At 39.7% G+C, this 27,639-nt stretch overlaps 1 protein-coding gene across 1 annotated transcript in view; it reads left to right on the plus strand.

The window, feature by feature from the left end:
* Positions 1-27,639, plus strand: part of LOC115195723 (cadherin-7) — a 121,429-nt gene that overhangs the window by 167 nt on the left and 93,623 nt on the right. The window contains exons 1-2 of the mRNA XM_029755891.1: positions 1-62; positions 8,760-9,361. The exon at positions 1-62 is cut by the window's left edge and continues 167 nt beyond it. Of these exons, the coding sequence (XP_029611751.1) occupies positions 9,116-9,361 (246 nt within the window). The 5' untranslated portion in view covers positions 1-62; positions 8,760-9,115. The remainder of the gene's footprint in view (positions 63-8,759; positions 9,362-27,639) is intronic.

A 27,639-nucleotide genomic window follows, 5' to 3' on the forward strand; every position in this document is an offset into this window, starting at 1 on the left:
CTCTAGTGGTAGCCAACACGGAAAGAGCTCAACTTTTATAACTTACGACCTGCCAATACGAGGTAAGTTTTATCGAATCATTGAAGTTGTGAGTAAATTCAAACCTATGTTACGTGCATTTCCACCAGAGTTGTCGCTTGCAGCAGTTGAGAACGATTCCACTGGGACACGAAGTTGGCATATGGTTAATTCATGACATTACGTTATATTTCGCTAATTCTGTCATCAGTATGCAGTGGACACAGCTTTCCTGCAGCGGCTGTTCACTGATATGTTTGTTGACCAAGGGTTTTGTGGTGAATGGTGCGTCATGGACATTTTAATGCCAGACATTTTTAACATTCGATTGAGATATCTCGCTTCCCCCGTTCCTGTCTCATTTCTCTCAACACAGTTGGAGGTGAGCGCTATAAGTGGCAGACCTATTTATGATATGCTATTGGTTGTTCTTAGTCTCTAGCCTTCAACAGTTCAATGTTGGCTTAATGTAGCTATGAATGATGCGACGCTCCATTTTGGCACCGATTTTGGAACATGCATGCGCGGTGTTGTTTCAAAATAACTTTATTTGTGTAGACTATTGCATGTGCACATTTAGCAGATTCATGTTAGGATTTGTTTTGTGAACGTATGGTCTTTGAATATGAATAGCACGCCACGAACTACGGTATGAATACCGTGGTCACTTATGGGGTATTTGACAGAATGTTCATTATAATAGAAAAGGTAATACAAAAGTTATAACAATTAAGGCTATCAACCTGCTTCTCTTGGCAGTGTCTGGAATGAGAAATACACATGTCATGCATTAAAACTTATCAAGCATGAAATGCATCCTACTAATTGATCAAATGAAAAGTTATGATTGGCATGCATACCATGATGACAACAACGTATTGGTCGTTTGTCACTGCACAGTCGATACACCTACGTATGGTACTTTATCATATGGTAGATGGGATACGCAGAGCAAACTGCATAGCGCACGGACGATTGTGCCAGACTTCTCCTAGACCTTGCTAAGGTGGGGACTGATCAGGGTTATTTTTAATGGTGGGTGTTCCACATGGAATTCATACTTTAGATGTCATATTCATCTATATTCTTTTCAGGTTCTCCACACTGTAATTTAGGAAATTCTCATTCAATACAGGAGCGAATTAATAAGCAATGCTTTCATCGTTTGAAAATGAATTTAAATTATTAATGTTGCTTGAGATTGGATTTGTTTTATTGCTATGAATCAGCCATTTTCTTGCACAACACAAATCAATCAGCTAATTTTAATTGGAGTGATGCAATTACTCAATTTGCTCTCTAATCAAATTGACTTTTGAAAAGTTTGTCTGCTGTTGCAGGTTGATACATTTTGCTATTCAGAAGACTGATTCTTTCATTCAGTCCTCTAATTAGGTCTGCCTGGATAGTTTTCACAAAACAAGCCTCTGCTTTCTTAGGTTTGTGGCCCCTCCCCATCTCAGACAGTAATACTAATTTGGACTCCTTACAGTGTGTCTACCCCATTATGGAGAAGTACACTTACACTCTCCCCCTGTGATAGTACATATTACAAACCTATAACCCACCCCATTAGATGGATTGCTTTGGCTATACTAAGGCTAAGAGGTGTGGAGCGAAGCAATTGGAGGCTGATGCTTCATAAAACCCATAGAGATTTGAAAGGCTATCTACTCTCAGCCACTGGCAGGCTTACATCAAAGAAAAGTCTTTACATTTCCTAGAAAAACACTTTTATGTGACCAAGTCACTGACTCACCTACATACAGTATCACGATTGGCCCATATGAGACCTATATTATGGGTATCGTTTAGGTACAGCCTCCTTTACTAATAATGTTGACAACTATAGTGTATAAAATTAAAGATAGTTGGGAACAGTTTTTCAATGTTTCAATAACATGGCATTGGGTTTATGAACTGATATACAAAACAACAATGGATGCATCAATTCATTCTTTACAATTTAAGCTATTATATGAAATTCTTGCTACAAAAATAGTGCTCAATGTTTGGGGTATTGAACAGTCAGACCGGTGCAGACTCTGCCATGCGGAAACAGAATCAATAGAGGATCTCTTTTGGTACTGTCCATTGGTGGATTGTTTTTGGAGTCAAGTCCAGGAATGGTTGTTATGTTATAATATCAGGGTGTGGTTGGACCTGCAAACAGTATTGCTGAGGGATTTGAAGGACCACAGTCATTCAGTAGTAAATATCATTGTGCTCTTGGGTAAACATTTTATTTTCCGGGCAATTTCGGCAGAAATGTTGCAGATGGGGAGGTTCAAGTCCCTAGTGAGACACCATGGGAGAATGGAAGGATGTGTTGTGAGAGGAAATTGTAGAATGATTATTTACTGGGGAAGATGGAAGATCTGTGGCTGTCTGAAGTAAATATATACACAAACGTACAGTATAAATGTTTGAGGTCCTCCAATCAGAGGTGAGGGTGGGGATGGGATTATTGTATGTTTTGCGTTTCGCTATTTATACTGAACCAAAATATAAAAGCAACATGCAACCATTTCAACGATTTTACTGAGTTACAGGTCTTATGAGGATATCAGTCAATTGAAAAAAAATGTATTACGCCTTAATCTATGCATTTCACATGACTGGGAATACAGATATGCATATTTTTGTCACAGATACCTTAAATATAATGGGCCTCACAATGGGCCTCAGGATCTTTTCACGGTACTTTTGTGCATTCAAATTGCTATCGATAAAATGCAATTGTGTTCGTTGTCCGTAGCTGATGCCTGCCCATACCATAATCCCACCGCCACCATGGGGTACTCTGTTTACAACGTTGACATCAGAAAACCACTCACCCACAAGACGCCATGCACATGGTCTGCGGTTGCGAGACCGGTTGGATGTTCTGTCAAATTCTCTAAAACCACGTTGGAGGCAGTTTATGGTAGAGAAATTAACATTTAATTGACTGGAAACTGTTCTGGTGGATATTCCTGCAGTCAATATGCCAATTGCACGCTCCCTCAAAACTTTGCACATCTGTGGCATTGTGTTATGTGACAAAACTGCACATTTTAGAGTGTCCTTTTATTGTCCCCAGCGCAAGGTGTACCTGTGGAATGATCATGTTGTTGAATCAGCTTCTTGATATGCCACACCTGTTAGGTGGATAGATTATCTAGGCAAAGGACAAATGCTTACTAATAGGGATGTAAACAAATTTGTACACTAAATGTGAGCGAAATAAGCTTTTTGTACATATGGAACATTTCTGGGATAATTTGATTTCATCTCATGAAACATGAGACCCACACTTTACCTGTTGTGTTTATATTTGTGTTCAGTGTATGTTTTGGTTTCATGCTGTGAGCTTGTTTGTGTGCTGGACCTGGTAGTTATGGGTGAGCTCGCTTCCATAGGGGCTTGGTTCTTCCCGCCCTTGGAAAATCCCTTTGGGCGCCCTCTGACCAGTGCACCCATGGTGGGAGCGGCCATTCGCATTGTCTTTGTATTGTGTTATTGTAATTTTAAATAAAAAAATAAAATAATAATATATATATATATACACACTACCGTTCAAAAATCTGAGGGTCATTTAGAATTGTCCTTGTTTTTGAAAGAAAAGCACATTTTTTGTCCATTGAAATAACATCAAATTGATCAGAAATACAGTGTAGACATTGTTAATATTGTAAATGACTATTGTAGCTGGAAACGGCAGATTTTTAATGGAATATCTACATAGGCGTACAGAGGCCCATTATCAGCAACCATCACTCCTGTGTTCTAATGGCACGTTGTGTTAGCTAATCCAAGTTTATAATTTTATAAGGCTAATTGATCATTAGAAAACCCTTTTACAATTATGTTAGCACAGCTGAAAACTGTTGTTCTGATTAAAGAAGCAATAAAACTGCCCTTCTTTAGACTAGTATCTGGAGCATCAGCATTTGTGGCTTCGATTACAGGCTCAAAATGGCCAGAAACAAAGACTTTCTTCTAAAACTCGTCAGTCTATTCTTGTTCTGAGAAATTAAGGCTATTCCATGCAAGAAATATGTGCTTTTCTTTCAAAAACAAGGACATTTCTAAGTGACCCCAAACTTTTGAATGGTAGTGTATATAGACGCTCCAAATGGTCCTCCACACTGAACCCTTTCTGTGGGCTGTCTCACTTGGTTACACTCTTAGAAAAAAATATTAATTGAGAAGGGGTAGGATTCTACCAAGAACCTATAGATGGGTCTGTTATGCAGTGTTTATCACCAGACCCTTACAGTCCATTCTATGGCAATACGTGATTGTGATTTGCCATTGTGTGATCGGAGTGCTGCAGTGCAACTTGTTCCCTCAAAATTCACAGTGACTTGGTTGAAAATTTCTCCAAATCAGCTGTAGAAAAACAAGCATCTCTACTGTACTTCTTAGGGCTCTTGCGTTTTCAGTAAAACATCAGGATTATAAGATTCTGTTATTCCGTGAATAGGGAGTTGTCTCAGTGGTTGCTTTGAACCCCCTCTCTCTGTTTGCATATCAGAAAGCCAGTGCCCATACTAACCTTACTGAGCTTATACGAGGCCATAGCAATCAGACAAGGGGTCCAAGATGGAGTAGTGAAATGCAAGTGTTTACAGATTTTAACTAACACAGACAACTGGCCAGTATTGACTTTTCAGTGTTACATTTCTAGTGTTGATTCAGAAGATAATTTCACTCTGTAAGAGTGAAATTAACCCTCAGTGGTGTAAAAGAGGCCTCAGTGTTGGTGTTAATGAGCATAGTTATTGTTTTACACTGTGGTGAGTAAAACAGTCCCATCAAAACCACAGGCATCATTATCATGTTTCCCAGAATGCTCTACTGTGGGTAGGTTATTTTTCTAAACTAATCCAATCAGTTAGTTCGATTTATTGCATTTATTGCACCTGTTACCGAAATGGTTGTTCCAGATTAAGTGGTTTAGGTAGTCTCCATTTTCAATTTCCATTGTCCTGACAGTCATTCTGAATGCGGATGAATAAAAATACAAACTGTTGGCAATCCTAAATCTGTCTGGATTCCAATCGGAATTATGCATTAATTTGCAAGTCAGCATAATGTGACATTCAGGCCTGATGTGGTCTATAAACCAGGAGATTCCTGACACCGCTGTGTTAGGGGACATCAAAATAAGACCTTGTAATATGTAACATATATTGTCATAGTTTAAAAAAAAGTATAACATTTGCCTAAGGACTAGCTTGGTGAAGTACAGTCATGGTTGGTAACTCTATTATGGTCAGTGCAATCCAGATCCTTGGGACGTCCCTACCCTTAACCCCAACCTTAACTCCTACCCTTACCCTTAAAGTTACCTTAACCATAAATCTAACCTTAACCATTTTACATTTTAACTTCAATGGGGTAGGGAAGTCCCAAGGATCCTGGATAGCACGGACCACTCTAAAATTCACAAACATTTTTAAGGGACCCTGGGAAATATGCAAATTAGGCTTTACACCTTACACCATTTCATTATATTTCACTTCACTGTAGATGGAAATTGTGTGATTTTTTACCCCACAGTAGAGCAAGTGCATTTTATATTTAATTCCAGATCAGAGTGAAATACTAATTAGTTCACTCCAGTGCATAGTGAAATGCCTATTGCTTTACTCCAGTGTATAGTGAAATCCTTAATATTTCACTCCAGTGTATTGTGAATTTCACACAGCCAGTGTACATTTTCTACTTAGTATAGGGTTATAGAAACACTGTTTAAATGTTAACATTATAACACTTTTGAAAGTGTTAAATTCACTCTGTTAAGAGCAGATGCATACTGTATACACACAGCAAAAGTGTTAGAATTAACACTACAGGGAGTAAGTTTAACACTTCCAATTTTGCTGTGTATTTGTTGTGCCCCGGTAGACACTGTGAAATCTACAAGCTATATGAAAGGGCGGAAATTAGTGATTGGTTACTAAGCACTCTTAATCCCATTGTGAGGCGGGCAAATGGGATTAGAGACCTCAGAGAGAGAGAGAGAGAAAGCGAGAGAGAGACCGAGACCCTTGCTACATGATGCAGATGAATATTTCCTTATCACTGTCTCTCCAACACTCTAATTTCTCCCTTTTACTACTGGTATTTTAAAGCAACTAAACACCTTCCAAGTCAGTGATGTGTAAGGTGATGCTTTTGTTATATCCTTTTGTTATATCCTCAAGTGCAAATGGTGGAGGACAACTTCATTCTTCAAGCAAAACAAAACAGATATTTCTCCTGTACACTGGAGGTTGTAAACATCTGCTCTTCCTCTCTCCATCCCTCTCTCTTTTGCTCCTTCTGTTTCTTATTGATGCACATAGCATCAGCGAGCTCTTGACTCTCACCACAATTCATTCCCAGTTCCGTTCTGTGGGGCTCTGGGTTAAGCACAATAAGAAGCATTAATTTGTCTGCTCGCCTTAGCCTGACCCTGCACTGGGCAGATCCTCTCCAACACAATACCACAGTCTCAACCTGCCTGCCTCTGCCTCTACGGCTCTCTTGGTTTTCTCTGCCCTCCAGCCAGATCTGTTCCACTTTCTACCACTACCTGCCATTAAATCGGATGCAGGAACTTTGCATTTACTTTCTCCCTGTGTGTGTGTGTGTGTGTGTGTGTGTGTGTGTGTGTGTGTGTGTGTGTGTGTGTTCCATTCCGTACATCATTAGGCTTTTCACATTCAGGACACAAACAGGTCACCTTGATATGTTTGTCTGTTGGAGGGTCAAGTGGGACCCAGGGGATCCTGAGTAGCGCAGCAGTCTAAGGCACTGCATCGTAGTGCTAGAGGTGTCACAACAGACCTGGGTTCGATCCCGGGCTGTATCACGACCAGCTGTGATCAGGAGTCCCATAGGGCAGTGCACAATTGGCCCAGTGTTGTCCGGGGTAGGCCGTCATTGTAAATAACAATTTGTTCTTAACTGACTTACCTAGTTCAATTTTTAAAAAGCGCTCTGTGTACTTTACACTCTAAAAAAAGGGTTATTGGGAGTTTCTTAGAAGTAAGCAATGGTTCTATGGAGCACCATTTCTACTCAAAGATCCCTTTCTCTTGGAAAAGGTTCTTTGCGGTCTGAATGGTTGCAAGGAACCTTCTTGCTAGAGGATGTCTCCACTGAAACAACCATTGATGTTGCTAAATATGAGTTGGCAGCAATTTCATCTAATTAGTCTTCTCCTTCTCTTCTTTATCTCAGTTTATACCAGGTTTGAGCAGGACTAGCATAACCGTGTGAAGGTGGAAACAGACTGATTTAAATTCTGTGAAGTGTCACTGCTCTTTTTGCCTCCCGAAATAAAGCCACAGCTATGTAATGAAAACACTTCTGAAGCAGTGCATGATACCATCATTTATCTCTGTGTGTTAATTACCAGCACTTGATAATGACTTCGTTAAGGCACGAGTGGAGCGGAGCAAATGACTTCCAACAGGATGTGGTGTTAGCTGTTTTTATTTAGCTCCCGGGGAGGAAGAGTAGAAAACACAATGAGTGCTAGAGACTGTGTGGGAAGAGAGAGGACATTGCATGCCAAGGTAATTATCTCCATTGGCCAAGGTATCTGCCTATAGTCTATAAGAGGAGAGAAAAAGACAGGTCAGAGAGGAAACAGATGTATGCATGGTCAAGAGTCCCGGTTTCTGTTTCTTAAGAGCTCGCTTTCAGTTTCAGTAGTCCTCTTGGGATTTTTTTGTGAGTTTTCTTCTGGCTGACTTGAATTGGTAAGTCAAGTGATATTTGGTCATGTACCTAGTGAATGGATTGACTTCCGAGTGTTTACACACTCTCATTACAGTCTTTTATGGCTAAGCCTGCTCAGCTCTCAACTAGATAACAAGTCACAGTATACTGCTCAGGTAATTATCCAATGGTGGTGTCGCTGGGATGTGGTGTGATATATGCTTAGACAACAATCGATCATAATAAGCCTATTTCACTACTTCCACTAGTTCCTAATGGCATGATTGGTCGTTGGTAGTCAATCCCATGCAGCAGCATGATGGTGGCTGAGTGACTGAGGCAGAGATCGCGTTGCATGCTCATATGGCGCTCCGTAGTCCTCACACACACAAACTGCTGGGAGTAGAGGTCAGAACACGAACCGGTCCGTCATGTTGCTGACAGCTCAGATTTATTTTTAATCTTGTGGATGAGGGCTTGCCAAACAGATCAGGTGCCTTGTTAGTGTTGTGTGGAGAGCCATAGCGGTATTACTTTGTGCCCTTCTACAAAGAAAATGTGACAAAATAACGACCTTGGAAAAGGTAAGTCTGCAGTAGTGTGAATTCAACACGAAAGAAGGCTGAACGACACTTAATTGTTATTCCTACCGCCGACTATTTTTTCCCCTGTATGTGGAAATCACTTTGCTTGTGTACATAGATAAGCCAGGTCATTTTGCTCCAATATTCTTGTTAACATTTGACCTCACTCAATTTGGGTTTTGTTGGGAATGGGAATGTACAGTGTAGGTTAGTACGTAGAACATTATGGGCCCTTGAAGGATACTATGTTAATTGTATTTACCATATTTACTGTCTATTCATTTTTGTTCGATTTCTTTATCAGTGGTTGAAAAATGTAATTATCATTGCATCAGCAAGCACATTACTTAGTGTCTAAAGTGACTGCGGTCACTGAGGCAATTTTGCTGATGGCAGTTTCTCCCTCTCTCTCTCTAACTCTCTCTCTCTCTCGCTCTCCTCATCCCTTTGTTCTGATAGGTGCCAATTACTCCACCCCTGTGGTGAAGAAGCAAGCTTCCCCGTCGCCATTGACCCTCAATCTACCCCCAATGTCAATCCTCTATCTCCAAAGTGAAGGGAATTACCACAGCTTTTGTCTACAATCAAGACCAATGAACAGCAGCACCACTCCAATACCCAGAGCTTGACTTTTTCCCTTTTCTCCAATCCAAGTACTATCTTCTTCAGGGTTGTATCCACGGTCTTCTTCTTTTTCTTTTTGGCAAAACATTGGGTCAGGAGGACAGTGGGGATCAGGCCCTGAGGGTTTTGACATTTCTCCGCTGTGTGATTTTTCTCTCTCCTGGGCTTGTTGCTTGTTGGAGGGGGCCTAAATGAGGTGGTGTGGCTCAGGAAGTGTGTGGAGAGCAGGTGCTCTCCTGGCTCTGCTGCTTCCCCTCTGGGAGCTGGGCTGCTGGGGGTTGATCTCCGCCTCTGGGGCCTCTGGGACACAGAACCAGGCCCAGCACACTGCTGGAGGCCCAGGGGAGCTGCTTCGGAGGCACAAACGCAGCTGGGTATGGAACCAATTCTTTGTCCTGGAGGAGTACACAGGTGAAGAACCGCTGTATGTTGGCAAGGTAAGTGTTTGCACTTCATGTGTATTTATATAGCAGTTTGGATGAGAAACAAACAATAGATATTGTTTAACTGCACCATGTTTTTAGATAACAATTTACAAGATTTCATCACTCTGATCACTAGTATAACATGTAGAATACGTCAAAATAAGTCACTCTAATTGCTTATTTGTTTTGTTAAACACATCCATATCTATTTATAGAATTTGACATTTTAAGCTCATGTTTCAGATATGTGTTGCTTGTCTCTCAAGTTTATTGCATTCCAAACAGGTTGAAAAAAATAAATAATAATTCTTTCAATAATTAGAGTAAGTGATCATTTGAACCATTTAATCACACAATGCTGTTTTTTAAAAGTTTTTATTATATGTTGCACTCTCTCTTTTAAACTGTATTAGTGTATCAGCAACTCACAACAGGTGCCAGTAACCACAGCTCATTTCAGCACCACATTTAAGCGGACAGCTCCCTCTCAGTGAGGGCCTGAGCTCAAATTGGGCAGATGGGCCTCATTTGCATTTCCTGTATTTCTGTTTTCTTGAGGAATTTCGTGGTCTTATAATCAAATCAGGTTTCAGCTTTCCGCTCATCTGCAGGATAATTGCTCAGGTCTGCATTTGTTTGCAGGCTCTGCACTCACAAACACACTTCCTGACAGTCTCTGAACTAGATAAGTGGTTCCAGCAGCAGGAATTAGGATGGTTGTGACTCTCCCATTATCTCCCATTGAGTGCTGGAGTAATGTTATGGATAGGAAGCCAAATCACAATGTGTATCCTTAGTGTCAGTGAAATCTTTATGTAGTATACTGCATATACTGGCCTCAGTGATTATGTGTATTTACTATAGTTGTGGTATGCATTTTATTTTTCTTTATTTGTAGTCTTTGTTAGTCATTTTTATTGGTTTCTTTGTACAATGTTGACTTTTTAAAGTTGGAACGAGAGCGGTGCAGAAGGTCAATCTGGGCTACTGAGTTGAACCTGAGATTTGTGTACGTGAAGTCAAAGTTCCTTCTCGGACTCGTACAACTCCAGTACGATAAAGTTAAGTGGATAAAAGGACCTTTTTCATTCCTCTCCAAGCACTCGGTCAGGCTTGTACACTGTAGAAATAGTAGCATCAAAACACAAAAAACTGTCACTCATACAATCAAGTGGTTAAGAAATACAAATGGTTTATAGCCTAAATATTGATTGAGGATAAGGGCCTATGGAGAATCTTTTTTGTGGAATTACACTTTATGCTTTGTTTAGACAGATTAGAAACACGAGGAGACAGAGGGGTCAAAGTGGGACAGGCAGAAGCGGAAATTGAACCCCTGACTTCCGGGGCAGTAAAATGGTACATTTCATTGTAGTCTCATTGGAATATTACCCACTCAACCACACAGCCACACTGTAAAAATAAATTCTGGGGTAAATTGAAATTGACAAAAACAAAAAACAACAACATATACTTAATACAAAAATGTAACCTTTAATTAACTAGGCAAGTCAGTTAAGGACAAATTATTATTTACAATGATGGCCTACACCGGCCAAACCTGGACGACGCTGGGCCAATTGTGTGCCCCCCTATGGGACCCCCAATTACGGTCAACTGTGATACAGCCTGGAATCGAACCAGGGTGTCTGTAGTGATGCCTCTCACACTGAGATGCAGTGCCTTAGACCACTGCACCACCCGGGAGCCCAACAATCTGTTCATTTCATTCCTTTTCCGGTAGTGCTCCCAGTTCCTGGCAAGGTGTTACACACTTAAGTATTGTTACAACACACCATGTAATGTTTCAAAACATCTCAGAATTATGTGTTTCAATACTCCAGCAAGAAGGTTTTGTCTCCTTCGCAATGGTGGCAGTTCAGTTGCCGCTGGTTTTGGTTTTACAAAACACTTCATTTTAACACTCTACAGTGTCAACGGAAACAAGGTCCACAGCTTTTAATAGGAACCTTTTGTAGGTATTTAAGAAGCATGAGCAATTATTCATCCATTTGAATCATCTTTCAGGATACAAGAGGGTCTGAGATTTTTGCTTGCCTTATGCCTGGTAGCCTCCCAAACGTTAACCTCTCACCCCCTCGCATGGCTGACCAATCAGATCTGTTGATTCCTAGAGGTGATGCATGTTGCCCAGGAGCAAAAGGAACTGTCACGTTAGGTGTCATGACACTGTTTCTGACATGACAGGAAGTTCTGACCTCGTGGCTGAGGTCAGAACTTTGCCTTCATTCGTTTTTTTGTTTAGTGGACTTCGAGTGAGAACCTAAGTGAATGTTATCATAAAACATGTATATATTTAATGCAATACCATAGGTATTTCATAAGGCCTTAGTTTGAGGGCCTAGTTTTCCCCTAATACAGGGGCCTGAAACTCATACGCGTCACTTTGAACCAAAACCAAGCCCATCATTATCATATTTCCAAGCATGATCTACTGCAGGTTGATTTCTATCTTTTTTTAATGTGTTTTTGCTTGTACATTGATTGATAAATCTTATGCTAAACAAAGATAAATAACATACATTTTTCTAAACTAATCCAATCTGTTAGTTTGATTTTTTTTTTAACCCGTTGCTGAAATAGTTGTACAGTTTGAATGGTTTATGTAGTATCCTCACAATGTTCCTAACTCTGGCAGGCATTCTGAATTCAAGTTGTAGGTGAAGAAGAGCTTCAACTGTTTGAGAGCCAACTCTGGGTGGATTCCAATAGGATTTACACATCACTTTGCAAGCCAGCAAAATATGGCTTGCAGGTAGGGTTGCAAAATTCTGTGAACTTTCCTGAAATTCCCAGGTTTCCCAGAACTCCCAGGTGGAAGATATTTCGAATCCGGAGTCCTTCAACTTGGATATCTGGGTATTTTAGATAAGTTACTGGAATTTTGCAAACTCTACTTGATGTGGCCTGTAAATAATCAGTGTGTGATATGTAATTTATTGTCATAAGTTTAATTTGAATGATAACATTCACATAGAAACTCACTTTTTGAAGGCCACAGGATTGGAAAGGAATGAATTCAACAACTATGTATGTGTCACAAAAAATTATAGTCATGGTTGGTAACTCTAGAATTCACTCAAAAGGCAAGGCACTCTGGGAAATATTTGAATAGGTTTTACACTAAGTAGTGTATTAATTTAACACTGGTTCCAGTGTGTATATGGCCCCACTCTTTCAGTATTGATTCAACACTCTCAGTGTTAATGTAATTTAAGACTGGTTCCAGTGTGTATATTGCCCACTCTTTCAGTGTTGATTTAACACTCTCAGTGTTAATTTAATACTGGAGAATGTGCTGTGATAGTCCTCCTAGTTATGTAATGAAGAAGAACTTACTGTGTCTCCATATTGATATGTATACTTGCACTCAAAGAAACAGTGGCCACTACTTGATGCAACATACTTTGATTGATTGGTGGAATTGCATTTTATCAGTCTTTATGTGAATTGCCAAAATTAATAACAGTGATAATCCCAGAGTAATGTAGTGTGATTTCTTGTACATAATCATCTTAATCATCATAATTTTGGACATTTCTGTACATGCAATGCTTGAGTCAGAATATCTCAACACTGGTTGGCTGTTGGTTATTACACAGTAAGTCCCTCTTAATAATGATGTATACTGAGTCAATAGTGCCACTGTGCCAGCCATGGATAGCCATAATTTGGCATCTGTGTGCAAACAATCCGACAGACCCCCCTAGTTGGATCTGGTCATTTGTCTAAGCAGAAGAAGGGGGATATATGATATAATGTGGGGGAAATGGGAAGTCATCACTTTGGCCTGGCTGATCCCGCCGCTGCTGCATCTGCAGCCCTGCTTGGCTTTAATGGATTCTGTCAGATTGTGAAATTCAGAACCAAATGTCTCATTATGCCTTGGCACTGTGCCTGGGGTAAGTGCACTGGCCTAGAATCAGCTGCAGTCACAGCAAGCCTGCGAAAACATACATTAAAGACTCAAAACTACACAGTGTCGACTGAAAATTGGTGACGCATATTTAAGCAAGTGGGAATGGCGTTGTCGGAGTAGTGCTTACACTTAACAGATGCTCGGTGGTAAACATGACATAATTGCAGTGATTATGTGCGGTGATTATCGTTTTGTGCACAGGGTGTTCGAGTTACTAAATATTTGCAAGTACCAGTGTGGAGTCTGGGCTGAATTAGTGATCTAAGTAGGCATGCAATTCGGTATCACTTTTATTCCTAATTAGTTTAGTCAACTTTTATCTCTAAGCTTTCATTTTGTGTCTTGTCTATGTTTACCAGAACGTGTACAGAAATCACAGTTTCTGAGCAATTTTACAAACTTCTGAAAAACATTATACTGACTTTGTTGATGAGCTCCTACCACGGTAGTGTCCTCCTTTCCCATAGGTCTGTTCACGTTTCAGTGGCTACAGTGCTTTGCCCATCAACCCTCAGGGCAAGCAGAGCGCCCGTTCACGTCAAATGGACTATCGTAGGGCACAACAGACAGGACCCTTGTGCTGCGTCTAGCTTATTTTTAGAGCCTGTTTTCAGTAACTGAAAGCCTGAATAACCATCCAATTAATGGATGGACTTATTTCCCTTTTCTTCCTTTAATGGCTGCTTTCAGGGCAGTATTATGAAGCCTTTCCCCTGCCAAACACATAACTATGGGCCTTTGTCCATGTGAATAGAGAAGCACAAGGAGAGGAAGGAGATCGGAAAACATCTGTGGATGAGCAGCTGGACATTTGAGCTAAAGCAGACTTGTACTGAGTACACGAAGTACAAAGTACACATGCTCTATCAACATGTAGTCTGTAACTTGAAAACAAGTGGATCTGCAACTTGGGTTTTACTGATCACCACCAGTTACGATACGAGATGTTTTTTCCCCTTTAGTTCTTGGCTGAATCATTCCTACTCTGGTGGCAAATAAACTTCAATAACTAAGCCTATAGCGAAAGTCATTACATTTTTGAAGAAAACACACACACACACACACACACACACACACAATGATACCCATGCTAGCTCCCTCATTAGCATTCTGTTAGAGGTTCCCTTTCAAATGGATTAGTGTCATAGAGCCCGGCCTGCTATGCCATGCCTCCACTGAGGGGTCAGTCCCAATCTTATCTAATCACTATCTCCACTCATTTACCACAAACAGGGAGGCAAAGCTGGCTAGTGGAAGAGGCCGCATTCGCTAGCTAAAGAGGTGGGAAGATGAGAGAATTTGAGCTGACGGGGGGGGGGTCATTTGAGCTGACGGGGGGGGGGGGTCATCATATCCTAGAAACTACCCCAGGGAGAGGGTATGGGAGTGGGGGAGCTCATCATGGAGCCTGGGGCCTCTGGGAATGTTGTGGTAGTGGGGTTTTGGAAGGCAACGCTATGCTATGATCCAGGGAATGAAAATAGTTGATGATAGTGGTGTACCTTCTAAAGGACTAGCTGTGGCAGAACAATTATATTCTGTTAGGACTTTTTTTGATAGTCTTTTCTCCAAAATACAGTATAAAATGCAGACACTCTTTCACTTCACCCTTTATTTGTGTCTGATGTGTCAGTGTACACACTATAAGAAAGTATTTAACTTCTCTTTGTCTTGAGAGATGGGGCAGAAGACATCGGGGCTTTAGGGGGCTGAGGCAGGTATGTCCCCTGGGGCCTGAGAGTGCAAGGTACAGAGCAGAGGATCACTGTTGACCTATCACCTTGCCATGAGAAGCATCCTTTGGGCTTGATTTTCCCACTTTATGGTACACAGCTGGTAGGGTTGCTAAGAAACAGAGGTAGAGAGAAGAGCTAAATCATTGCTGACTAGTTCCATTCTAGTTTGTTTGATGCCCCCTAGTAAAACTGTATCTTGCTCATATGAAGGGAGCACAAGAGGGATGGATGGTGTGTCTTGGGAATTGTTTGTTTATCATAGGTTATATTATGGTTTGAGGTATGGTTAGAGGTAGGGGATTGAGTTGTTGAAATTGTTGAAGTTCTATATTGACTTTTAGGGATCCGAACTAGTAAGACCTTGAATTTTTGATAAGGTGTCCTGAGCCTTTTGTTGAAAGTATTGTATGACAACAAAGACAAAGGGAATGTACATTATGCTTCAATTCAAGTTCACGCACGCACACACACACACACATACACACACACACGGTATTGCCTGTTATCTTCTGAAACATTGACAATGTTGGCTCAGGGGAGACTTTGGATCAATCAACTTGAACAGTTATAATTTTTTCCATAGCTGTAGGGCCTCAAGAAAACAAGTTATTTGAATGATTAAAATACACAAAATTGTGACAGACAGGCTTGATTTAGTCTTATGTAGCAAAATGTTAAATCGTGTTTTTTACGTTGAATACAAGTAGAGCTAGAAAATGGTATATCATACACTATAGAACAATGAGAAAGTAATTCTGATTTGAAAGTTGATAAACTTGTAACCCCATTTTGAGAAAATGGCCCTTGAATGTTTTAATACACCTACTGGAGAGCCCTCTTTGTCTACACCCCACCAATCTCTGAAAGGATTCACATGAGGCCATGTGCTGAACAGAGTGAGAACGGTAGTGTACTAAACAACTAAAGATATCAAGACTAAAGGCTGGTTTATACTAGTCGACCGATTAATCGGAATGGCCGATTTTTGGACGGCGATTTGGCCGTTTTATATATATGTATATATATATATATATATATATATTATATCTTCTTTTTTTACCTTTATTTAACTAGGCAAGTCAGTTAAGAACACATTCTTATTTTCAATGACGGCCTAGGAACGGTGTGTTAACTGCCTTGTTCAGGGGCAGAACGACAGATTTTTACCTTGTCAGCTCAGGGATTCAATCTTGCAACCTTACGGTTAACTAGTCCAATACTCCAACCACCTGCTTTACATTGCACTCCACGAGATTACGCGAATGCAGTAAGAAGCCAAGGTAAGTTGCTAGCTAGCATTAAACTTATCTTATAAAAAACAATCAATCATGATCACTAGTTAACTACACATGGTTGATGATATTACTAGTTTATCTAGCCTGTCCTGCGTTGCATATAATCGCTTAGGTACACGTTGCTCCAACCATAAACATCAATGCCTTTCTTAAAATCAATACACAAGTATATCTTTTTAAACCTGCATATTTAGTTAATATTGCCTGCTAACATGAATATCTTTTAACTAGGGAAAATGTGTCACTTCTCTTGCAAACAGAGTCAGGGTATATGCAGCAGTTTGGGCCGCCTGGCTCGTTGCGACTGTGAAGACTATTTCTTCCTAACAAAGACAGCCGACTTCGCCAAACGGGGATGATTTAACAAAAGCGCATTTGCGAAAAAAGCACAGTCGTTGCACGACTGTACCTAACCATAAACATCAATGCCTTTCTTAAAATCAATACACAGAAGTATATATTTTTAAACCTGCATATTTAGCTAAATGAAATCCAGGTTAGCAGGCAATATTAACCAGGTGAAATTGTGTCATTTTGCGTTCATTGCATGCAGTCAGGGTATATGCAACACTTTGGGCAATTTGTCCGAATTTTACGTAATTATGACATAACACTGAAGGTTGTGCAATGTAACGTTTTGTTTTCGAGATGATAGTTTACGGATTCGACCATATTAATGACCTAAGGCTTGTGTTTCTGTGTGTTATTATGTTATAATTAAGTCTATGATTTGATAGAGCAGTCTGACTGAGCGATGGTAGGCAGCAGCAGGCTCGTAAGCATTCATTCAAAATGCATTGCGCTGTTTATGATTTCAAGCCTATCTACTCCTGAGATTAGGCTGGTGTAACCGATATGAAACGGCTAGCTAGTTAGCCGGGTGCGCGCTAATAGCGTTTCAAACGTCACTCGCTCTGAGACTTGGAGTAGTTTTTCCCTTCCTCTACATGGGTAACGCTGCTTCGAGGGTGGCTGTTGTTGATGTGTTCCTGGTTCGAGCCCAGGTAGGAGTGAGGAGAGGGACGGAATCTATACTGTTACACTGGCAATACTAAAGTGCCTATAAGAACATCCAATAGTCAAAGGTATATGAAATACAAATCGTATAGAGAGAAATAGTCCTATAATTCCTATAATAACTACAACCTAAAACTTCTTACCTGGGAATATTGAATATTGTTAAAAGGAACCACCAGCTTTCATATGTTCTCATGTTCTGAGCAAGGAACTTAAACGTTAGCTTTTTTACATGGCACATATTGCACTTTTACTTTCTTCTCCAACACTTTGTTTTTGCATTATTTAAACCAAATTGAACATATTTCATTATTTATTTGAGGCTAAATTGATTTTATTGATGTATTATATTAAGTTAAAATAAGTGTTCATTCAGTATTGTTGTAATTGTCATTATTACAAATAAAACAGTGTAAAAAAAAATCGGCCGATTAATCGGCATCTGCTTTTTTTGGGGGCCCAATAATCGGTATTGGCAAAAAAAAAAAAAAAAAAAAAAAAAATCAGAATCGGTCGACCTCTAGTCTGTATACAGTTATCACAGTGACATCATGAACATTCTATAGTCGTCCGACATCAAACTTGTCGTTGTCGTTTAAAAAAAGTATAAACACAAAAACAACAGGCTGCATGACATCAGCAGCCTGGTGGTCCAAAATAGCATAACTGGTGTATTTTAACACCAGTAAACCATCCGTTTAAAAATGTATGTAGTATATGTCAATCTAGCAAACCAGGCAACTAAAAGCAGCTTTCTAAACAATGTTTTGGTTAGTTTCTAGCTTATTAGGTAGCTAGCTAGCTAACGTTATGTTAGCTGGCTAGCCAGTTCAAATAATGACCATATCATATAGCTGACAACGTCTTAACATGAGCTAATTTTTTCATTATTACAGGAAACTCAAAACAAGATCATTATTTACAATTTAATGGCAAGCTAATTACAGAAAATAGCTTACGGTTGGGAGTGTGACGAAAAAAAAGCAGGGTATTTTACCGAAGAATTTTAGAACTTGGACACTGTCTCGTTGGCCTAACGTTATATCCTTATTTGACTTTGGTGCAGGCCATGTTGTTCTTCACATTAACATCTCTGGTGAACACACACTCTATCAAATTAAATCTAAGTTTATTTGTCACATGCACAGGATACAGAAGGTGTAAACGGTACAGTGAAATGTTTACTTGCATAGTGGAATCTTTTCTTTAGACATTTAGCTAGCTAGCTAAACAATGAACCATAATCCTAACTCATAATGTTAGTACCCTGCATGAATCTACAGGTAGCTAAAGCTAACCAACTAGGTTCAATGTTAGCTAGCCAATTAACATTAGGCTATTACTAGCAATGCAAATGGCTCTGAGATACGAATAATAATACTACACAAATCATACACGTAATGTTAGCTAGCGAACCAGCCCGCTAACATTAGCTAGCTAGCTAACAGTACGCTTTAACTTGCAATGAAAAATACTTTCTGACAAAATTAGAAAAATATGATATTTGAAAATGTAGCTAGCTAGACTCTCTTGAACGATGAACGCTTCTCCCTCCTTGTCATGGATACCTTGGTTGCCTTTAGTTTGAAGATGTAATCTGGAGACAGGTGTTTTATACAACAGCCTTCTGTGTGTTCTCTTTTCGACTCTCTCCGCATATTTGCAATCAAACGCCTGAATTTTCTCCACCTCCTTAGCTATCATACTCTGCTTCCACTGGTCATTCCACTGATTTCAAACCTCGGTCCTCCAGAAAGTGGTGAACATTAACAACACTTTTGCAGTTCTTCGTAGTATTGTTCAAAAAAGCTGCATTAGAAAGGATTACCTACACATATTGAGCAGCTCATGTTATAGACAGAAGCGTGCTACATGGCAGACCAATCCAAACTCATCTCTCGGGCATGCCCAGCCCATCCATTATCTCAGCCATGGCTAGCGGGAAGGTTCCTTTTCTTTTTCCGTGGCTAAAACAACTACGCTCGTAATTTAACAATTGTATTTGTATTTACAAATGGCATACATTTATTATTAAAGCACATGAAAGTTCACATGTTCCAGAAGGCATTTCTTCCCCCCTAAAAAACATTTTAATTTTAAAACAAAATGTTTACGTTCAAATGCCTCTCCTGTGAAGTAGTGACGCTCGACATATGCCTCGTTTCCTGAAACGAGTCCCAATTACACTATAGCTTGAAATGAATAGGAGTCAATTTGCCCTGTCATTAGCTTTTTTCCCTCCAAATAGAATTAGACAATGAATGTGAGGCGTCATTTTTCATGGAATGACTAATCAGATTACGGTATCAACATTAATTTTCAGACAAGTGTCTGTTTGTTATTAAACAAGTTTGATCTGGGTGTATCAAATACCGGACCAGGAAGCCATGTTGTATAATGCACTATTAAATAGAAACCATTTTGGAAATTGATCCACATCGTCAATGAGTCTTTCAGGTATATGCTGGCAGCCTGTTACATAATATATTATCTCTTTAAAATTCACAAGTTGTGAATACTTTGCTATGGTATCGACAGTTCGGTGTTGTCTTGCTTTGATATTGCGTTGATATAAGGTCAGACTATTTCTTTCATTTCACTGTCAATACTGTAGGTGTTATTCTTGCCTCTTCAGCCTGAATTAACTTGTGTCCTGAAGTGGTTTGTTGGAAAGAGTTTGTGTGAAGTCATCCTATTCTTGGAATGAGGCCCATTCATTTTCAGTGGGGGAGATGAGTCCATTGTCTGGCAGCGGTAAATTATGCCCTTGGCTGCAGCTAGCTATGCAAAGCAAAGACTATGGGATGATTCAGAAATGGATTGGGGTATGATCTAAGGTTCTTGTTGAGTTCTGTGTGACTGTTCCTGATATCCCACAGAAGGAATGTTTAAGTCGATAGAATGATTTACTGTGTTTCTTCGGCAGGGGATAAATGCATTCACTTCTGCAGGGAATGTGTGTACACATCAAACGTGTTCCCTCCCAAAGGCCAAGGCTGTCTCATGTTGAGGTTTAAGGTATCTTATTGTTTGAAGTGGTACTGCTTGTTTGAGTTGGTTATTATCCCCTTGGATTGTAGTGGTATGGAAGACTATGTAAATGAGAATTTAATTATTATCCCCTATGTTCTCTTTCAGTCACAGGTATCAAGTTTCACTCACACATTTATTTTGTAACATTGAGAGTGAGTCACAGAAGTCATATTCACTTTAATGCCTGAGCTATCCACATCCACAGACAATATTACTCAGGTCTTTTGTGTTTGCTGAATGACTCCTTGAGCCCTATTCAATCGAAACAGGTAACTGAGATAAAAAATACCATTCTTCCAACAGCGAGAAGCAAGATTGAATTTAAATGTGGTTGGCATTCTACTTGTTTCACACTGCCATTCCTCTGTTGAGGACATTATTCCAAACATGCACTCTTGAACCCCAAGAAATATAGTGTTTTTGACACATGCTTGTGTTCAGTATATGGGGATAGATTTCTGCTATGTGTACATTATGTTTAGGCAGGTATCTACCTCCATACAGCTTGATTAAATAAGGACCATTGTTTTCATTATTTCTTATCTCATTATTTTTTGAATGTACATTGTATATTGCTCACAGTTATTCACATAGTGTTTGCTCCCTGGAGCTAACCCTATGGGTAATGTATTGGCTTCTCTGTGACACGTCAGTATATCCAGCCACAACGACAAATCAATAAGTTATTTAATTTTCTATTTCATCAATTAGCAGACAAATGAATCTAATCATATACTGAAGCTAAAATTAGAAGACACTTTACTCTGGGCAAGAGCATACAATCTAAGAAGGAACTTTTTAGTACCACAGGGAGATGCGGCGACATCACAGCCTCATCACCAAAGCCATTCACGCCTAGGCTATGATTTTTACTAAAGGCCACATTCAACAATGTCAGCCACCAAACGTTGGTAAACGGAAATTTCAGAGTGGGTGATATACATATTAAAGGGACATTATACCCTGGCTCGGCCACGGCATATAGTCAATTCTACATAAAAAAAACATAGCTTTTTTTTATCAAACAATTATCTAAACCACAAGCTAGAAATAACACATTTTCATTTCACTGGTAGAATCAGGAAGTTTCGACTCCCTGTGTATTTGTGAACCACAAAGTCCCGTATTCATAGCGAATGCTGATACCGCCCGCTAGGCAGAGAGAGTGTGCCCAAAAACGTACATAATGGCGTTGTTAACTTCGAACGACCAACACACAGTAATTTCAGGATTTCTCTAGGCAATATGTTTGTGTTTGTTTTTCACTGTTTATCATCATGGCCGTGTGATTCTGCCAGTGGTTTGCGACTATTAAGAATGATGCGGTGACCAAAGATTTTCGGAGGGATTTTCAGGCTGAACTGATGAGGAATACATTTCAACGACAGCTGAGAAGTGATGCGATACCATCGTTTTCATCTTCCTTCACAACAAAATGGAAGATTCTCAATTAGAGGTAACCTAACATTAGCTAGCTTGATAGCCTAGCTGGGTAATTTAGCTAGCTAGCGTTACAGTCCTGTACTGAACTTTGAAAGCCATCAGCTAAATCATATAGCTAGCTATCTTTTGGTATACACACAGTCAATCAATTTCGCCCATGCCATGGTAGTCACTGCTTGACTGGTAGCTGCCTTCAGCAGAGTTAACATGTTTGTTTGTTTGTTCATTCTATCTTTGACTGACGTTAGCTAATGTAAGCTAGCTGATGTTACCAAATAAGAGTATCTACATTTGGTAGCCATCTAGTCCACCCTTGTTTGGAAAACAATCTGTTAGTAAAAATAGAATTGTCGATATAGCAAACTCACTCTCTGTTTGTGTGTTGGTAGCAATGATGCATGTGTATAAATCGTCTGGTTGGTTAGTTGGTTCTCAGCCAGTCTCAACTGGCTAGCAATCTTGCTTCCAATTTAGACACTAGTTAGCTAACAGCAAGCTGACAATATTGAAATGTCCATATTAGGTATGCTTAACTAGCCCATCTAATAGAGAGCAATACAATTAATTGGGTGGTTAAATTGTGTATTGTTGTATATTTTGTTGTAGGTGATATAGAATCTGATTCCACCAACATGCACTCCCAACACCTAGCTCTGCACAAGCTGAAGGTAAGTTGGCCAAAATATTTAAAGCTGACGGCTAATATAGCTCAATTTCCATTAAGCATTGTATAAACATGAATTGGGTACTGTTTGTATGGTTTGTGTTTGTGTTATTGGATTACAGGTGGTTCGTGATAGCCTGAGGACCACAGAGTACCTTCCAGACCATGTCATCAATTTAGTCTACCCCTCTTCTCATTTTACCTTTTTCTTTTTGTAAAACTCAGGTTATCTGGAGTGATTCCACAGTGCCTTGCTGAAAAATAGTCCAAAGCGGGGGCATTTTGGGTAAACAAACATAAGGGAGTGGACACACCTTGCGGTTATGGAACACACCAAGATTGTGAGACAGAAACCAGCAATGGACACTGACAGTAATGATACAACTAACTCATTCTTCTCTGCAGATTTTTAAAACACAATGCAAAGACATGTCTACAAAATTCCCCTGTAAAGGGCTACTATTGACAAGAATGATCTGTCAAAGTCAATGGGCTGGAGAAGGTTTACAGATAGTACATTGAGATGAGGAAGGGGGGGTTTTGGTTGTACAGGGTTGTGCTTAGACAGTAAATGTATTGTGTATGAGTGCGATTGAGGTCCCTTTTCTCCTCATGGCACCTCATAGTCCCTTCCACCAAAATAGTAAAATGCTAACACCACAACCATGCCTTTCCAGGAGACATGCAGTACCCGCAAATCTTCTGCAATAGAACTGAACAGTTGGTGGTTAAGAAGCCCTACACCACTTTCAGCAGTCTTATCCAGTTGGCCATTTTCCGCAGACAGGACAAGCCCATCACCATAAGCACAAAGAATCTCAGCTTCCACAGCCCACCATTGCCAGCGTACCAAAGCCTGATAAAGGACTATGGCTGCGTTTACACAGGCAGCCTAATTCTGATATTTCTTTCACTAATCAGATCAGTTCTGAAAAGACCTGATGTGATTAAGACCAGTTAGTGGAAAAAAGATAAGAATTGGGGTGCCTGTGTAAACACAGCAGTATGGCTCAGCATAAGACCATGTAGAACAGGGGCCTCAAACCCTGTTGCTGTGGAGCTACCCTTCTGTAGGTTTTCGCTACAAACAAAATTGAAACTAACCTGGTTCAGCTTATCAACTATCTGATAATTAGAATCAGGTGTTCTAGATTAGGGTTGGAATGAAAACCTGCAGGATGGTAGCTCTCCAGAAACAGGGTTGGAGAGCCCTAAATAAATACCCTAAATAAATATGGATATTTTCTATCAATCTACAAAATTTGTCTGCCCTTATGTATTTACAGAAAATATGTATATAAGCTGTATAGGGCTCTGTAGCATCAAACATATGCTAGACATTCAGATATCCAAAGAATGTTTGTTTATTTATAAAAAATCTAAAATACCAGAGAGTGTACACTATTTAATGCTAACTCAAGAGAACTGGGTATTCAACAACAATGTTATATGGTAAAAGTAACATACCCCAAAAATTGTATGAACAGTGTAGTACAGCTCAGTGTGTCCAAATGTGTCTCAGGTATAGAGACACACAAGTGCAGTTACACCAGATAATGTGATTTAAGCAAAGATTTTTGCCGAAATCTTGTTTATTTCAAGTCTTCTCTCATTGATCGAGACAGGTGGGTGTCCATCCCAAAGTACTGCATGCCATGATGACAGAGATCTGTCTCAATCAGACAGTGAGAAGACATGAAATAGACAAGATGGCAGCGCACATATTGTTGGATTACTTTATGGAGCAAAAAAGTATAACGGAGCATTTTCTAAATTCAAACTGACCCTCTGCAACTGGACACGGACATTTTATGAGACTCCTGTTTCCCATAATCAAGGACGAAGACGACATCGCTAAGGTTGGTCGAAAATTCTATGTGCTTCACCGAAACAGTACCTATCCTGTAACTCCCAGTAATGGATACCAAAAATGTTGGTTAAATCACATTATTTGGTGTAACAATCTGTAGCTAAGAGAACTGGTTATCAGCAGATGATGGGATAGGGGGTCATGATGAAATTGCCATTCCGAAGAAACATACAGTAAGTATGTGAGTGTTGTCATGATCAAACTGCCATCTGCTTGAAATCCAGCATAATGTCTAATCCCTCGAGAGGGATACAGTTCACGGGATACAGTTCTGCTACAATGACACATGGAGGCAAAGGAATTGTCTTTCTGTACCTAGAATCCACTCCAGGAAGAAGCCCAGGCACCACATGATATCGTCTGTAAGACAAAAACAAAAAGATTATACAGTTTGAACAACAGTTGAACCGAGACAGCATAACAGCAACATTAGGGTAGACTCGTTGAACATGCATACATATGCACAGGTACAGAGATCACATGTACAACAATATCTAGCTAAATAGAAAGAAATATGGCATAACCATCAGCTTTTGCACACTGACCAGACCGCACAAATCAGCCTAGGTAGGTAGACAGTATCTGCCTACAGTCTATCAGGCATGCTAAGGATTTTTTTTTTATAGTGAAACCAGCTTCAGTTTTAGAGATTTACAACAGTAAATTGTTGTATTATTGTTTATCCTCACTGTTTGCTAGTAGTCTAAAACTTTGCACATACACTGATGCCATTTAGTGGCCAAAATCTAAATTGCACCTGGGCTGGAATAATACATTATGGCCTTTCTCTTGCATTTCAAAGATGATGGTACAAAAAAATACAAAAGAACGGTTGTTTTTTCTTTGCATTATCTTTTACCAGATCTATTGTGTTATATTCTACTATATTCCTTTCACATGTCCATAAACTTCAAAGTGTTTCCTTTCAAATGGTACCAAGAATATGCATATCCTTGCTTCAGGGCCTGAGCTACAGGCAGTTAGACTTTGGTATGTCATTATAGGTAAAAATTGGGCTAATCCTTAAATGTTTTAACCTCTTGAATGTCTCATCCCGTTAGCGGGATCATTTTCCAGCGAAAACTCCTAGCGACATTAGCATAACGAAATTCAATATATTTTTTTTTTCAAATATAGGGCTGTCTCATATCGTTTTATAGATACACCTCTCTTGAATCGACCCTCGTTGTCCGATTTCAAAAAGGTTTTACAGGAAAAGCACAATATTAGATTATGTTAGAGGAGTACTTTGTAAAAATCGCATCATATGAATTTTCCAACCAAGCACACGCATCACATATAGGCAAAAAACAGCTAAATGCAGCACTAACCTTTTACAAACTTCATCAGATGACACACCTAGGACATCATGTTACACACAGCATGCAATCTTTTGTTCAATAAAGGTCATATTTCTATATAAAAACAGCATTTTACATCGGCACCTGAGGTTGACTAACTATTTTCCCATATAATGCGTCCCGGTAAACACTGCTACAATTTTATAAATTACTATTCGAAAACGATTTTTTTAATATATATTGTCAATCTAAGATTTATAGATGAATATCTCTTGAAAACACCAGTCAAAACAGATTTTAAATTAACTTTACAGGGTAATCACACTTTGAGATCAAATGGGATGCGATACCCAGAAATTGAGCTCGAAAACCTAACTCGGCGCCATCTTTGAACATTTGAACACGTAACATCTGATATTGTATAATATCGCCAATAATCCCTCACCTTTAGTTGTCTTCATCAGAAATCCCTTCCCGATGTCCCAGGTCCATGACAAATGTATTTTCGGTCGAAAAAGTCCATGCTTTATGTTCCATTAGCTTCCTCTTGTTAGCGCGTCCTAAGGCTGTAATCAAAAGTCGATCCGTGGGCGGCAGCTGTCTAACGCAAAATGACTGTTTACGGTAAGTTAGGGTCGTTCAAACATGTCAAACGTTGTATCAAGACATCGTCAGGGCCTGTTTCAACAAGAAAGCCAATCAGATTCAAGTGGGACGATTTCATTGTGTTTCAAAAAACTTCCAAAGGTGGGGGCAGACACGGCCGCCAACGTCACAATGCTCATGGCCCTCCGACTGTGACCAATTGCCACATCGTCTCTTTCACTGAGTTTCTACCGTAGAACCCTCAAAACACTTTGTAAAGACTGGGGACATCTAGTGGAAGCACTGGAAAGTGCTCAATTTTCATTTTTTTACGTTGTGATTTATAGGGAAGGCTGTGAAGTCGAGTCCACAATTCAGATTTCCACTTCCTGGTTCAATCGGTCTCGGGGTTTTGACTGCCATACGAGTTCTGCTATACTCACAGACACCATTCAAACAGTTTTAGAAAATTTAGGGTGTTTTCTATCCATATAAAATAAGTATATGCATGTCTTAGCTTCTGACTTTGATTAGTAGGCCGTTGAAAATGGGAACGATTTTTTTCCAAAATGCGCTGTGGCGCCCCCTATCCTAGGGGAACGGCAAGAAGTTAACAAGAGTTCTGTCCGTGGTCTTGATTGAACAGTGTACTTTTCCCTCTGTGTTCTTCATTGCATGTTTAACCTGTTAGGGTATAGGGGGCAGTATTTTCACGGCTGGATAAAAAAATGTACCCGATTTAATCTGGTTACTAATCCTACCCAGTAACTACAATATGCATATACTTATTATATATGGATAGAAAACACCCTAAAGTTTCAAAAACTGTTTGAATGGTGTCTGTGAGTATAACAGAACTCATTTGGCAGGCAAAACCCTGAGACAGATTCTGACAGGAAGTGGATACCTGATGTGTTGAATTGACTTTAAGCCTATACCATTGAAAAACAAAGGGGGTGAGGAATGTTTTGGCACTTCCTATTGCTTCCACAAGATGTCCCCAGCCTTTACAAAGTGTTTTGAGTCTTCTACAGTGAGATCTGACCGAATAAGAGCCTTGGAACTGTGATGGCCCATTAGACACCTTGCACGCGAGTTGATGGTGGGTACTCTCATTCCGAAACGTTTTAAAAGAGAACCCAATGGTCCGCCTTGAATTTTATTCATGTTCTGGTTAAAAAAGGCCCTAATGATTTATGCGATGCAACGTTTGACATGTTTGAACGAACGTAAATATATTTTTTCCGTTCGTGAAGTGAAGTCCGGCTGGCTTAGATCATGTGCTAACAACACGGAGGTTTTTGGACATAAATGATGAGCTTTTTTGAACAAAACTACATTCGTTATGGACCTGGGATTCTTTGGAAGTGACATCTGATGAAGAGAATCAAAGGTAATGGATTATT

Source organism: Salmo trutta, chromosome 6 (assembly GCF_901001165.1).
Source record: "Salmo trutta chromosome 6, fSalTru1.1, whole genome shotgun sequence".
Classification (NCBI taxonomy): Eukaryota; Metazoa; Chordata; class Actinopteri; order Salmoniformes; family Salmonidae; genus Salmo; species Salmo trutta.